General features: G+C 33.6%; 1 protein-coding gene across 22 annotated transcripts in view; it reads right to left on the reverse strand.

Moving 5' to 3' along the window:
- PICALM (phosphatidylinositol binding clathrin assembly protein) overlaps positions 1-16513 on the reverse strand; it is a 90512-nt gene that overhangs the window by 47909 nt on the left and 26090 nt on the right. For all 22 annotated transcript variants that reach the window (XM_033121583.1, XM_033121589.1, XM_033121587.1 and 19 more), the window contains exons 2-5: positions 14932-15074; positions 12256-12331; positions 8976-9078; positions 1214-1307 (exon numbers count right to left, since the gene is read on the reverse strand). In XM_033121583.1, the coding sequence (XP_032977474.1) occupies positions 1214-1307; positions 8976-9078; positions 12256-12331; positions 14932-15074 (416 nt within the window). The remainder of the gene's footprint in view (positions 1-1213; positions 1308-8975; positions 9079-12255; positions 12332-14931; positions 15075-16513) is intronic.

Genomic DNA, 16513 nt, shown 5'->3' on the forward strand with positions numbered 1-16513 from the left:
CTAGTACCTGAAAAGGAACGTGTTGCTAGGTATAGAAAAGCATTAAGTAAAAAACTGAGTAGTAAGCAACAAATTGGTAAATATTTGCAGAATACTAACAAGGCTGATTTCCATTATAGAAAGAGAATCCTAATAATAAAGCAAATGACAGACAATTCACAAAATAAAAAATACAAATGGCTAGTAACATGTGAAAAGAAGCTCAACTTCACTTATCAGATAAATTAAGATATAATAATCAAATTAAACTACTGCAATATCCTTTCTTGAACACTAGACCAGTAGGTATCAAAACCAAGGTATTATTCAATGCTGGTAAGGATTTAAAAACAAAACAAAACAAAACAAAACAGATACCTGTTGACAAATGACTGGCTCAACCTTTTTGGAGTGTAAACTGGCAATATTTTAAAATTTTAAATGTTTATGTCCTTTGAACCACCAAATTATTTTTCTAGGCATTAACCTTATAGAAATATTAAGTTGGCTATTCCTACAGAAAATTTTCATACATATTTACAATCTAAAAACCGTTATCAAAAGAAAACAGGTTTTCAGATCAATTCCTTCACCTCTCATCGCTTTAGCTTGTACAGTCAGTGCTCCATATCCACAGGTTCCATATCCATGGATTCAACCAAACATGGATAGAAAATATATATTTTTTTAAAGTTACAATGTGGCTGATGTGTACTGTGTAGTTAGGCCTATGATGGCTGCATCTGTACTGAACACGTACACTTTTTTTTCATGTCATTATTCCCTAAGCAATACAGTATAAAAACCATTTACACAGCATTTACATTGTATTAGGTATTATAAGCACCGTAGAGATGATTTAAAGTATACAGGAGATGTGCATAGGGTATATGCAAATACTGTGCCATTTTATCTAAGAACTTGAGCATCTGTGAATTTTGATATCTGCAGGGGGTCATGGAACCAATTCCATGGATACCGAAGGATGACTGTATACTCCATAATTCTAGAGATAGAGAAACACCACCAAAGAAATCAGAGTAAATCTAAAACAATTATAAAAAATGGAAAGTAATCTGATTTGAGACCACATTTATGAAAATCCTCAGCCAAATAGGATATTAGTGTGAAAAAAATTAGTCTATGAAAACCTGAAAATAAAAACTCAAATCAACTATAATGATATAATTTTTTTAAATCTTAAATTATAAAAGCATTTGTGTAATCAACTTACATTAAAATCAAGAAGGGCATCCATTTGATTTTGAATGATTGGTACCGTTTTTAGGAGTTTTTCTGTGTTCATTGTCCTCATAACACCATCAGCCCTGTTTTTTTAAAAAAGAAACAATTGAGTTTGGTATTACAATCTCCATTTCCAACTCCCATCTGGTTCTCTATTTAAACAGAGAACGAGTTGCAATGAAACATCACATATTTTTAAGTCATTATTGAACCTGAAACCTTAAGCATAAATCATATAGAAAACAAAAACAGGAAATACTTATGTCCAATATCAAGGTGCTCATTTAACACTAAAAAAAGATACAAAACATGACACATAAAAATCAAAGTTTACACTATATAGCCAGGTTTACAGTGTACTTTTCACATGAGGAAATCATCTGATCCTCACACCACTCGTGTGTAAAAGGGAGTTTTACAGATTTTTTTTTTTTTAAATTACCAATAAAAAACAATAATTTGCCTCAAATCACTAGTTAAGACTTGATGCAACCATCAGCTGAACTCGTCTTGGTGAGCACTGCTTTAAGGTATTTTACTCATTACTCAAACAGCAGTGGCTTGTAATACAGAAAACACTGTAACTAAAATAATTTTATTATAAAATAAAGGACAGTTTTACCAAGTCATTCTAATCTGGCCTTTAAAATAAGTGATACTTAAGAGGAATGTTTTTAATAAAATATTGTTAAATAGCTCCAAAAAGATTCTTTTAAATATTTCTTTAGATATTTCTAAAGATAGAGAAATATTAGCAGTACCAAATAAACTAGAATTTTATAAAACTAGTACCAAAAACACTAGATAAGAGGTACTGGAGCTAAGGTACACAATTAACACTAAGTACTTATTATATGTATATCAGGCTCCATATTAAGGGTTTGATGCATGTTTTTCAAATCCTCACAAAAATCCTATAGATGGTCTTGTCCCATTTTACAGATGATGAACTTGAAGGTTCGGTGAGGTTATATGTCTACGGTCAGAGAAGTAATCAGTGGTAAGCTCATTATATAAACTCAGGTGTATTCAACTTCAAAACAGCGCTTTTAGTAACCGCTGGCACAGTAACAAGGCACTTTCAGAAGTGTGGCAGGCTTTCCCTAATTTACAAATGACACAGACTTATAAAGAGCTGCTCTATGCTGAGCTACCCCTTCAACCACAACCCCAGATGCGGAAAAACAATTAAGCAACACTAATGAAAAGCAACAGTAGTGCTTTGCTCAACAAAACAGAGTTTAAAGAACAAACACTAACTGCCTTAGGTAGGTAGCTATCAACCAGCTTTAGTCCAACGATTTCTCCAGTAAGATGTGTTAACCCACAGATGCCTGTTTCCTCCCAAGTACTAACCTACACTGATCGGTACTAAACATTGAAATTTGGAATAAGGATACCATTACGTTGTTGCAACCCTTTCTTTATTTTCATACACATCACACTCTCTCATTTTATCCGTCATCATTTAGTCCCCTTTTAGTTCTCCCTCCCTCCCTCTCCTTGCTGAGGTCACTTTTTATCTCCCAGTCACTTCCCCTTCGTCACAGAAGACCTGAATGCTGGCTCAGTTTTTCTGGGTTAACTTCAGTATCTATATGGACAGTCAATCCAACATCTTGATCTCAAAGTCCCTTGAAGGCAGTTCCTATTCCCATAGTCACCAGATACTGACCTCACTGCCCCCTTCGCCCCCCGCAAACCACATCAACCACCCACCACCTCCGCCATGAAAAAAGACAAAATTCAGACATCTTATTCTATGATAATAACCTTGTGACTTTCCAGCAGCCTTGATCAAGTATCCCCATGGCAAAAACTATTCAACTTCAATGTATCAAACCCTCCACTATCCACATGGATTCCTTCCCATCTTTACTTCCTTCATCTAGCTTAGAGTTCCACAGATCATTATTACAATCACTCCCTTGCTAATACTCTTAACTCTTGCACTCTCTTCTTCCCTTGCAGTCAACTGGCAAATTCAAAATCCTAAGTGAGCAAACATTTATCTCCTCCATGACTACACACACGCAACTAAATACTGATAAAGAAAACCACACAACTGAGCAAACCTGCAAAACTATAATAAATTCATGATCAGCCTCAAGTGGGACGCAATTCACAAACCCAAATGCCTGAACACAATTCAAACCAAATGCATGACAATTCACACTTCACGCAGAACGCAAGTTTTTATGAAACCTTAAATAGGTTATAATTAAATTCAGATACTTTATTCCCAAATATAAGCGTCATGGATTAAAGGCTAATCATCCATGTCCTTATTCAAATACAATACCTGGATTAGGCTTTCTTTTGCTTGTTATGTAACAGTGTCTTGTCACTTTATACCGTACCCAATTTAGAATTCAAGATTATTAAACATAAGTTAACACTACCAAAAAATTGAAATGTTAAACAAAAAAAAAAAAATGAAGGGACCAATTTTTAACAACCTACTAAAACGACAAATCTACAGGAAATTTACTGGATTCATTTTTCATAGAACCATTTTAATGTAGTGTTTACAGTCATCTACTCAACTTTTCAAAAACTGTATTAAACATCCACTACATTCAGACACTGTGGAAGGTCCTGAAGATATGAATATAAGACTGTATTGTCCTCCTGGATGCGACAGTTGTCATATAAAATCTAACTACAGAAAGACTTCCTCAAAGAAATGATGTCTGAATGAATTCATGAAAAATAACTAAGAATTTGCCAGAGTAACAAAAAAGAGGCTTTATAAAACAAGTACAGTAGACCCTTGAATAATGCAGGGGTTAGGGACACCAACCCCTACACGGTCAAAAATCCACATGTAACTTTGGATTCCCCAGAAACCTAACTTCAGTTGTCCCTCAGTACCCACGAGGGATTGGTTCCAAGACTCCCCATGGATACCAAAATCCACAGATGCCCGCATCTCTTACATAAAATGGCACAGAATAATACATACAGTCGACTCTGCATCCATACCATTTTTCAATTATTTAACTGGGTAATAATTCATTTTGATTTTTGAATATCCAGTATTTCTATTAAAAGTTATAGTTGGTCTCCACCTCACTTTTTTTTATACCAAAATATATTCCAAATGAATCAAAAATTTAAATAGAAAATACTGAACCTATAAATATATCCAATGAAAACATAAATAGGCAATTAATCATTTTGGTATAGAAAAGCCCACTCTGAGTTTGCTTAAAAGGACAAAAGTCATAAAAATAAAGATGACTTTGATCACAAAAGATTTTAAACTTTTAATGTTTTTAAAAAACAAGGAAAAATATTTGTAGCCCATGATAATTTTCCTAATATACAAATGTTTGTTAGTGTTTGCCATGTACTGTAAGCATTACACACACTGTTTCATTTAATTCTCACAACACTCCTAATAGATAAGTGCTATTCGAGGCTTCCCGTCTATGCCACATCATTCTACTACGGTACAAATGGGTGATATACATGCCGAAACATTCGGCCCTAGTCCTTTAGCCTCAGTCTTCTCCATTTAACCCACTGTCCTACACAAACAGTATCAGTTTGTGTGCCACGATGTGAAAAAAAGTTAGCAAGCTGATGGGCATGTAATAAAAGATCCGAGTTCTTAAGATATATGCACAAAAGTATTAAAGGATATAAACTAGAAGGAGGCATGAGATGTAATCCCCTCTCAGATGGTTCAGGAAAGAAGTACACACACAGAATAATTAAGCAAATGTGACAAAAATGTTAAAAACTGGTGAGTCTATAAGAGTAAGTCTATAAGACTTATCTATATTGCAGCATTTCTGGAAGTGAAATTACTTCAAAATAAAGTTATTTTTAAAAAGTCAGACAGCTGGCTGAAATAACTAACTGAAGTCCCTCATCTAACTGGAGTGAAGCAAGACTTCAAACCTAGATACATCCAAATAAACAGCCTGTGAGCTCTTAACACTATTCAACAATATTAATTAATAAATAAATAGAGAAGTAGGCAAAGGACATCGAAAGGGAATTATCAAAACACAAATGGTATTTTAACAAAGAGAGAAAGAGACTTAATATCACCATTTAAGTATTCAATCAACTGGTATAGAATGAACACCTTATGATACATATTTTCACCAGAATTGAAGAAAATAGTGAAAGAGGTATTTATAACTGTATTTAAGTCAATAGTTTGGTACAATTTATAAAGGACAATTTGGTGTTTCCAATTAAAATGTTTTATATATATCTCCATCCTTTGACCTATCAATTCGAAGAATTTATTCTACAGGAAACTTCACTTAAGAATGTAACCATATGCAAAAGGATAGTCAATGCACTGCTCTTATAAGATAAAAAATGAAAATAAATCAAATGCACATCTAGAGCATAACTTTATAGCCATTCAAACCAATGAGATACATCTATACGTACAGACATTAAAAATGTCTAAAATATATAGTAGGGGAGGAAGCAGTCTTCAAATGATGTCTAAATATTACATAGTAACTTAATTACATTAGACAAGAAATTATATACAATTAAACATTACATATTAATGTTAATGTAAATATTAAATAAAAATATATATAATTTACTTAATTTTCTAAATGCCCTCACACATTTATTTCTATTTACATATAGAAAACAGATTATATACACCAAAATGTTAACATTTCCTACAAGCTGCCTGAATTTTTAAAAAGTCTATTACTTTTGTAAACATAAAAAACTGATTACCCTAATAAATAACATTTTACTATTTGCTACACAAGTCTTCTGCAAAACTGAAAGTGTCTTGGGGTTTTTGCCATGATATAATAAATTTTAATTGCTGTCATGCCCTCAACTTATACCCTATTTCTTACATTTTTTCTTTACTTACAATTTTCTTTACATACATATATATATGTAGGCATATATATCAGTGTTTGTATGTCAATTTTGTGCTTTTTTGCGGTTCCACTCAATTATGGCTTTTCTTTGATTCACTTTCCTTTTCCTTAGCATTAAATGAGAGGCATTTCTTTTAACTCAATACTAATTATATTGTACATAATTAAGGGCTGTTATTCAAATAATAAAAGTTTGCTCTATTAAATAAAGAAATGCAGCAACTCTCCTCAATCTCAAAACTGACCCTTCAGATCAGGAAAAAAAAAAAGTTACTATTTTTAAAGTCTATTAATCTGATATCTACAAATAGCCTGAATGTCAGTTTTACTGAACACACTTAACAGTGAAGTATTAATATAAGCCCAACTGGAAAATCGTTTACTGCACGAGATACTGGAATTAAGAATCAAACTGCTAAGATAAATTCCTCTATTATAATCTTCTAAAGTATCTAAATATACGAAACAAAATCTGTGACATTTAGTTTGGGTTAAGTTCCAAGCTAATCGCCTCCTGATTAACTTGGACTAGTGGACATAGAACATTTAAGTTCAGCTTTAAAATTTCTTGAGTGGCTAAGAGGCTACATCTACATTTACATCAAACTGTTCGCTTCAGTTTAGTCATTTAACATTTCAAGAGAACAATTTAAACATATTAACTGCTTCCATCTTTGGGATCTTTGAGCAGCAGGGAAACTTAGAAAGGCATTCATTCACTAGAATATTGCTACGGAAGCCAGATTCCCATCAGGGCAGGATTTCATAGCTACAAGGATCATCAATGCCTCTTTAGTGGCTCTTTCCTGAGGTCTCATCGTATATCTTAAGAAAAATCCACATACCAAGCACTATCAGGTATAGAAATACTGATTGTATATAATTCAATGATTAGTTCATGTGCCAAGAAGATTATTATTTAGGGCATAGCAAAAAATAAATTCATCCTCCGCATCCAAGATTAAAAATTTTAAATACAAAACAGCACTGAAAGAAAACAAAGAAAAACAGAAAGACATCCCATGTTTATGGATTAGACATAATGTGTTAAGATTGTTATACTCCCCAAAATGGTCTACAGATTCAATGCAATCCCTACAAAGTCCCAGCTGCCTTTTCTGCAGAAATTGATAAATTGATCCGAAAATTCACATGAAAATAAATGGAAGGGACCCAAAACAGCCAAAACAACCTTGAAAAACAAGAATAGAGCTGGAAAACTCACATTTCTCAATTTCAAAACTTACTGCAAAGCAACAATAATCAAGACAGTGTGGTACTGGCATAGGGATAGACACAGATCAACGGAACAGAATTGAGAGTTTAGAAATAAACCTTTACATTTATGGTCAATTTTCAACAAAGATGACAAGACCATTCAATTGGAAAAGAACACAGTCTTTACAACAAATAGTACAGGGACAACTGGATATCCATAAACAAAAGAATGAATTTGAACCCATACCCCATACCATATACAAAAATTAATTCAAAGTGGATTAAAAACCTAAATATGAGGTAAAACTACAAAACTCTTAGAAAAATTATAGGAGTAAATCTTTATGACCTTAGATTAAGCAATGTTTCCTTAGACATGATGCCAAAGATACAAGCAACCAAAAAAAAAGATAGATAAATTGGACTTCATTAAAATTAAAAACTTGTTTTTCAAAAGATACCATCAAGAAAGTAAAAAGATAAGCCACAGGGTGGGAGAAAATACTTGCAAATCATGTATGATAAGGGACTGGTGTGTAGACTAATAATAAAAAAAATAAAAACCCTCTTGCAACTCAACAACAAAGAGACAAATAACGCAACTGAAAAACCAGCAAAGGATCTGAACAGACATTTTTCCAAAGAAGATATACAAATGGCCATTAAGACATTTAACATTATTGAAAGCTATCAATAATGTCGATGTAAACAAGGAGATGCAAAACAAAATCATAATGGTAATACTACTTTACACCCAACAGGATGGCTATAATAAAAAATAAAAAAAAATAAAAAACAGAAAATAACAAGTATTGACAAGAAGGTGGAGAATCCATATACTGATGGATGGGTATATAAAATGGTTCAACTGCTTTGAAAAATGGTTTGGCAATTCCTCAAGTTAAATATAAGAGTTACCATAGGACCCAGCAATTCCACTCCTAAGTATGTACCCAAGAGAACTGAAAAGAATCCACACAAAAACTTGTACACTAATGCTCACAGCAGCACTATTCCTAATAGCCAAAAAGTAAAAACCACTCAAATGTCCATCAGCTGATAAATAAACCAAATGTAATATAACCCATACAACAGAATACTATTCAGCCATAAAAAGAAATGACGTATTGATACATGCTACAACAAGGATGTTATCACTTGAATATACTGTGCTAAGCGCAAGAAGCCATACATAAAAGGCCACATACCGTATGATTCCATTTATATGAAATGTCCAAAATAGGTAAAGCCATAGAATCAGAAGTACATTTGTGGATGCCAGGGTTTGGAGAAGAGAAAAATGGGAAGTAATTGCTAACAAGTTTGGGGTTTCTTTTTGGAGCAATGAAATGTTTGGGGATTTCATAGAAGTGATGTTGTGCAACTTTGTAAATATACTAAAAACCACTTAATAGTACATTTTAAAAGGGTGAATTTTATGCTGTATGAACTCTATCTCAATAGTTATAAAATTAAAAGGAACTTAAAAAAATCCAAGTGCAGAAAGTATCTGATGTACTTTAAGGAAAAATGAAGTTCAATCTTTTAAAACTGACCAGAAATTCCACAAGTCATAATCTAATAATTTCTATGGTTTATATTTTAAAATATTCAAATCCACTAGATGTCAAGGAAAAAAAAAAAAGCTCAACTCACCCTCTTTTCACTTTTGTGAAATCAAACGCAACTTGTCTGTATGAAACTGCTTTTTCATTTAGATATCTACTATACCGCCTAATAAATGTAGACATGTCATATCCTGTAAGAAAAAAGAGAGTTTTCATAAACGATTAAAATCCCAATTTGCTTAGAAAACCAACTTATTTAATCCAATGGCCATGTCTTGGTATCAACTCAATTTAGTGATTTAAATTGAAATTAAGTGACTAATGAATAATATCACATTCAAGTCTCTAAGACTTCGCATTTTTTAAGTCAGTTACGTCATATGTGGCTTTGAAAAACCTTCCCTCTTAGAATTTCTTTAAAATGATACACACATACATTTACTTCTAATCAACATTCCAATCTTTCATTTGTCAAGAATTAGAAAAGCATATTCCCTTACATTATTTGATAACCTCGTAACTCAAATGTAACATCCTATGGAACCACGACCCCACTCCTCAAATCATTAAGCAATTTTACAATTTTCACACTTCTGAAAATTTTCAGTTATATATTATTTAGAACCATAACTAGATGTGCCAACCTTATAAAAAATACAGAAAATTACTGCATAGTACAATGAAAGAAAGGCAATATGCAAGTTTAAGGCATAACAAAAAAACAATGACATGTTTTCAATAAAACTTTCTAAATGAATACCTAAATAATTCTAAGATTTTGTTTCATTACAATCATGAGATCTGAAAACTTCAGCAACATAAAATCTGAGCAATGTTATATTATAAAAGGAAAAAAAACCTTCTATTTTAGTTACTGCCTGGCTCAAGGAAGTAAATTGTTGCTCCTCATTGAAAAGCCAGGTCCATTTTATTTTGGCTCATCTTCATCTAACAAATTTAACTTTACTTGATGATCTCTGTTACTTCAAAAACACAAAAACAACCAAAAAAGAAAATGTAAAGTGACTGGATTTAACATAATCATCAATTCATTTATTCAGAAACATTTCATCAGAGCCTACTAAGTGCCACTGGAGAAAAACCAATGAACAAAACAAAACAAAAACTCACTGCCCTCATATATTCTCATAGCTACTAGTGTATTCGATAAGATGTTTGTTATACATTCATTCACATTCTCAGCTTCTTAGTTCACATTGCTTCCTCTAATCAACTCTACTCCACCCTCTGATGGGGGAATACCTCTCATCCTTCAGGGCTCAATCTCTGAAACTTTCCCTGAACTCTTTATGGTCCCAAATTATTCTTACTTCAACTACAGCTTATAGCTATTATATGTGACAGTATCTATCTAACTCACTAGATTAGAAGTACATTTATATTTATATACACCTAGTATATATTTAATAATATAGTACACTCCACCCGACAAAATACATCAGCAATCAAAATTATTTTTCAAAAATACCACTGAATTATATGCTTTAATTATTGTTTCAGTCGTATCTTTATAATCTCTTTGGAATATGATCTTTAAATAAAAGGCCTAAAAACTGTTCTCTACGTGAAAGGAATGAGTCTTAAAACCTTAAGAAAGTGGAAAATCAGTAACTAATACGGCACAAAAAATTCACTTGGACATACGTATATACTCTGCTCTAGACAGTAGTGGTTTGCATATTGTTTTCCACAGACTCTAGTTCGAATGAACTGAGTAAAAGGAGCAGCAGGAATAAAAAGATGAGCAGGCAGTTTCGTCCATTAGCCTGAAAACAGAGCAGCTCCAGTGTTATCTGTCATATATGTCTACTTCTACTTATTGGAAAACGGGATTTCACCGCTTATTTTTTTTCCTTAACTACTTACAGCACTACATATGTCATTAAAGTAAAAATAATCTTGTAACACTTGGTCCCATGTATAGGTTACTGGTCTTCCAAAATCTTTGGAAGATAGGGTATTCAATCCATTCTAACTACTACTTCTGTCCACCAAAAGTAAACAAGTATTGAACTAGACAGTCCCTAACCCAAACAGAGCTGGTCACTAAATCCCACTGATTTTCACCGCCACGAGAGCCACTTCAGGCTCTCATCAAGTCTGAACTAGATGACTGGACGGATGACTAGAGCAGTCTCCATGTCTTCCAGACTTCATCCACTCGAATCCAACCTGCACTGAGTAACGGTGCTTTCCTTAAAACACACACTTCCTCTCCCCTCCTCCCTCAACTCAAAAAAGCCACCACTTTTTCTCATTGCATCATAAAATCCCAACTCTGTGCCTGATTTTGGCCCCTACAGCTTCTTGAGGGCTATCTGCCACTACATGTTCTCCAACACATTATCCATACATTCTAGTTACACTCATTTGCTCTATAAATCTTAAATGTCCCATGTTCTTTCACATCCATGTATATCTGAGTACCTTTGTTTAAGCTAATTCATGTCCTCATCCATCTTTCAAAGCTCAGCACAAATCTCACCTTCTCTAAAGATACTTCCCAGACTGAGCCTTATTGTTGAATATTCCCAAGTCATTTGGTATGTCTTTTATGAGGTTCTTTGTAGAGCTGACATACTAACCATCTAGTTCTGCAACTAAGTACAGGAGATCCCATGAGGACAGAATGTGCATGGAGAGCCACACCACCAGATTACAGCACTTTTAAGTTTTTGAATTAAAAGTAAAAATAAGATACGAAAGCAGGTGTGAGTATCAATGAGCAATTCATCTGAATAAAACACTAGTTACCTTTGCTACTAAAATGTATAATATTCCCAACTACATTTCTTGGAATAAAGCATAAAATATTAACAATGAAAGCAGATACTTACTTTACTAACAATTGTCACTCCAATAAATTAAAAAATAATAATAATAATAATAATAATAAAGAAAGAAAAGAAAGCAGATACTTACATAGTGTTTCCTTTGTGCCCAGCAGCATTTTAAGCACTTTACATTTATTAACTAGGTTAAGCCTCATGACAACCCTATAGGGTAGGTGCTATCATTATTTGTGATTTTACGGATGCAGAGAGGTGAAGTAACTTGCTCAAGTTCATGCAGCTGGGAAGTAGGAGAGATGGGATTCAAACCCAGGCAGTCCAGTTCCAGAATCATGCTCTCAAACCACTACCCTATACTGCACCTCAAAGAGCTTGGGTTGTCAAGTAGTAAAGTCAATCTTAATCTTCACATTAGAAGACAGTCTTTTCTTACCTACAACCTTCACTAAAATACGAGGTTCCTCCATAGCATTATGTTCTACAAGACAAATTTCAACTCTGTGGTAATCACATGGGGTCACTCTTGATTTTCTATAATTAATAAGTTGTCTTTACCTTGCAATCCACTTTTATCCAAAAAATTGCTTAAGTTAAACAACGTGTTTCTTGAAGCCAAATACTGAATGAAACGCTGAAAAAAAAAAAAAATCATGTCAAATTAAAGTTTCACCATCTAACAAACTAATTTCAGAATTAGGGGGAGAAATTGTGATTAACACATTCCATTAAGCTTATCTAGTTTAAATTTTTCATCGTCGGTCCTCCCATTTACTAGTTACCAAACATAATACATATCTTTCATAGCATATATGGCACCCTAAACTAACACACTAGGATTTTGAAGAACTATTTGTAAATCGAAGACTCATCTTGCATCACTTACCCTAAAACAACCTGTTCAAAAAGACAGTATTAGACTCTGATTTTCATAAGCTTTGATAATTCTTTGTTGTGGGGGCCTGTACTGTGCATTATAAGATGTTTAGAAGCATCCCCCTCCAGTTGTAACAAATGTCCCCGGAGATGGGCGGGGGGGTCACTCCCCTGCCCTCCCCTGCGCTATTCGAGAACCACTGTTCCATGGTATTCCCATCACCACAGCATAGTGAAACCCTATGCATGCTCTCTTACAGGCTAGTAACAACTGCCGGTGAGAAAACCTGAGGAGTGCATATGCTAGCACAGAAAAATGAGCAGAACACTGGATTTGTCTTAGTTGCTTAAGGGAAACTAAACATGTGTTTATCTAAGAACCACACTGAAATGCTATCTTTCTCCTCCTGCCAGTTGATTGTAAGGACTGACAGTTAACTTTATGTTTCTTTGCCTTTATCAAGTTTTTCCTTCTAGTATTATCACCTTATTTACAGCCTCTGAAAGCCACCACTTTTGCTTCTTTATCTCACATTGTAGTTGGTTATATTTGTGGCTTTATATTTTAAAAAAATAAAGAACAGTTGGCCCTTGAACAATGCATGGGTTAGGGGTGCCAGCTCCTGTGCAGTCAAAACTCCATGTATAACTTCTGACTTCCCCAAAACTTAACTACTAATGGCCTACTGTTGAAACTTTACCGGTAACATAAACAGTCACATAACACATACTTTGTATGCTGTATGTATTATATACTGTATACTTACAATAAAGATAGAGAAAAGAAAATGTTTAAAAAATTATAAAGAAAATACATTTACAGTATTTATTGAAAAAAATCCACACGTAAGTAGACCTGAGAAGTACAAGCCCATGTTGTTCAAGGTCAACTGCACATTTTAAAAAAGTGAAAAAAGCATACAAACCTGATATTCTTTGGAATAAATGATAAGATCTTAAGTAAACACAATCCTGATAAAAGTAAACTATTATCCTAGTTAAGATCAAAATGTTTCAAATTACACTGAAGCTGGTATACAAACATTTCTATTGACTCTGCACAGTGGTTATAATGAATTAGAAAGCAACTAAGTAACATGTCCTGAAAATGGTCATGCCTATTGACTAAGTATTTCAGGTAACCCTTCTGGAAATAATTTTTAAAACTTAAAAACTACAAATAAAATCATTCATTGTGGTGCTCTAACTAAATTTCCAGCAAGGGTAACGGTTAAGAAAATCATGGAATACATGATCAATAATGTAATAACTAAAGATGATAAATATAAAGAATATAGATGCTTATGGTGTGATATATAAACTAAATGTAATATTTTATCTAGATTATGGTAATAGCTATAAAAATACTTTTGGACAAGTACCAAAAGGGAACACCAAAGTGTGCAGCAAATAGATCTTGTTGAATGATAAAATTGTGGGTAAATTCCTGTTTTAATTCTGAACTTTATGATGCTCTATTGGTATCTATCGAAGATAACAGAAGAGTCTCATGACTGAAAAGCCCAAAATAACAAGTAAAGTGATGGAGGTCAGAAAGTCATCATGCTCAGAAGTCTAACGTCCTTGACTGACGTCCCTCCTCATCTCTATGGAAGCTAGCTATCTTCCAACAACCACTGGGCTGCATTTTTCTCAGGTACATACCAATGTCGATTTATCTGGTTCCACTAGAATGTTCTTTTAAAACAATTCTAAATGTTCCTTTTAATACAATTTTACAAGTTAAGTATACTGGACTGAGAAAAGTATTTAAGGTAATAACTCAAAAATGAGCTGCTTAGGCTATCATGGAAAACAAGATGATTCTCTCCAAATATTAAACTGCAAAAGCTTATGCATCTTATGTGTTCCCCTTTTGAGCAGAGAAGATTTCAGAACACCTCTCTGCTGAAGAAGGCATTCTTCAATCAGTCCCTCTAGCAAAAGGCCATCACACCCTTGTAATTAATTAGGCAACGTGCTTTCATAGACAACCATATGAGATCAGACAGAAATCTACAGTAAAAAAGCAACTGGATACAGACAGCCATACAGTCCATAAATATGTAAGGCCTGCAAAGACCAGTGCTGCTTATAGAACCCACCTCTAGGCATCAAGTTTTGCTTCTTGATCCCATTATTGAAGCCCTCTAAACTCTAACCCACTTGCTGCTTTCTGGCTTACAGGCCACCTGCACTCAAATTGACAGGTCTACAGTTGTATTTCCTCCTAGGCACTTTGCCTTTTTAACCTATACTATTCAGTTGCTGAAGCCATTCCTCAAGTTTCAGTGGGAGAAGCAAGCTGAATAATCAGGCAACACACCAGTATACTTGTTAACCCCAAATTCTGCTTACCTCATTTCCATACACCATCAAATGATGAGTTGTAATGAGAGATTTGAAGACCACCACCCAACTACTGTTAGTAGTTCTTTCAAATAAACTGTCTGCCAACTGTGGGATGTTCACATTCATCTCATTTGTGCACTGAATTAAGTCTGCAAAAAAAAAAAAAAAAAAAATTAATTTACTCTCTGGCTTTAATGTATTGTTAATCCCAGATTTGCATACTAACAGGTGAAAGGTCTAAAAGAGTAAAGCATCAATAGGTAGTTTGGAGAAACTGTTAAAAAGCTCTCGGAACAACTGAAACCACTGCAAGCTACCTGAGAATTAAACAGTGTATTCATTAGGATCACATAAATGATCAATAATAGCAGAAAGTAAACCAAACTCCCTCAGGGAGTAATTTACCCTCAAGTGTTTTATGTATCTCAAAAGGAATTGTTTTAAGGCCTTGAGGAACTTGCAGTTCTCTTACTACTCATAAAACTTCAGAGTAACAAATAGCATAATTCATCCCTACCTTTTAAAAAACTTTTAAAAAAAAATCATACACATGGAAGCATGAACAAGCTGAAGGTCCAACTACCTTTATTATATCCTCCCTAGAATGCTGTGTTTGCACTAACAGGAAGATAACAGATACATGTGGTAGCTGAGAGGGTAGGAGCTCAGTTTGTTTATATAAAATAATTCTCATTCTTTTCTCCCTTTAGTTCTACTGAGTTATCTCAGGTATCAGTTGGTAGTCACCAGCTAACACCGACAAACAAACAAAACTGAAAATGAACTAAAGTTTCTTATTGCAACATATTTCCAAGTAAGAAATGATCCAGAAACCCTACTCAACATTACCCTGGAAAAGTTAAAGCAAAATTAAGTTCCAATTTTGTATTTCTAACTGGCATGCTTTACTATAAAATAGTCTAATGTCCCATTGTTTTAGTACGAAAACTGGAAAGAAAAAAAAAAACTTTTAAAAGACCACAAGGTTTCACCTCCAACTGCTTAAAGATTATTGCCAAATTCAATAAAGAAATTACAAAATAGGATCCAATTTAGAGAACAGAGAGGAAGACCAAGAAATGAGTTGTTGTAAAGTATGCATAAAACAAGTATAAATATCTCAGTTGTAACTACCATAAAGGGGAAAAAAAATTAAACTTATTCATGACTCATTAGCAATTTGTTCACTTTTAATGCATAATGATTAAATATGAATTCAAGTGATCTACCTTGGCCTTAACTGCTAGCAAGAAACATTAATGTAACTGACCATTTATCTGCTTATAATGTTTCAAAACTGTTTGTTTTAATAGGTCCAATTATTATACAAAGTTACATTTGATAAGGAAACCAAACGCATTTTACTCCTACACAAGTAGTTCTGGCCAACTGATGCTTAAAGAACAGAGCACAACAAACAGTGCCCATGAAACAGAATGGCACAAGACTTTTGCATTTCAGACTACTTGCAACAAAAATTAAATAGTGCATTCAATTCGCAGGTATATAGTTCAGCTTCTAATAGTAAAAAGTAGAATTTGCTCTCTGCCTTCTTTGACTCTTCTTAAATAGTACTGTATACCTTTCC

This window comes from Rhinolophus ferrumequinum, chromosome 11, assembly GCF_004115265.2.
Source record: "Rhinolophus ferrumequinum isolate MPI-CBG mRhiFer1 chromosome 11, mRhiFer1_v1.p, whole genome shotgun sequence".
NCBI lineage: Eukaryota > Metazoa > Chordata > Mammalia > Chiroptera > Rhinolophidae > Rhinolophus > Rhinolophus ferrumequinum.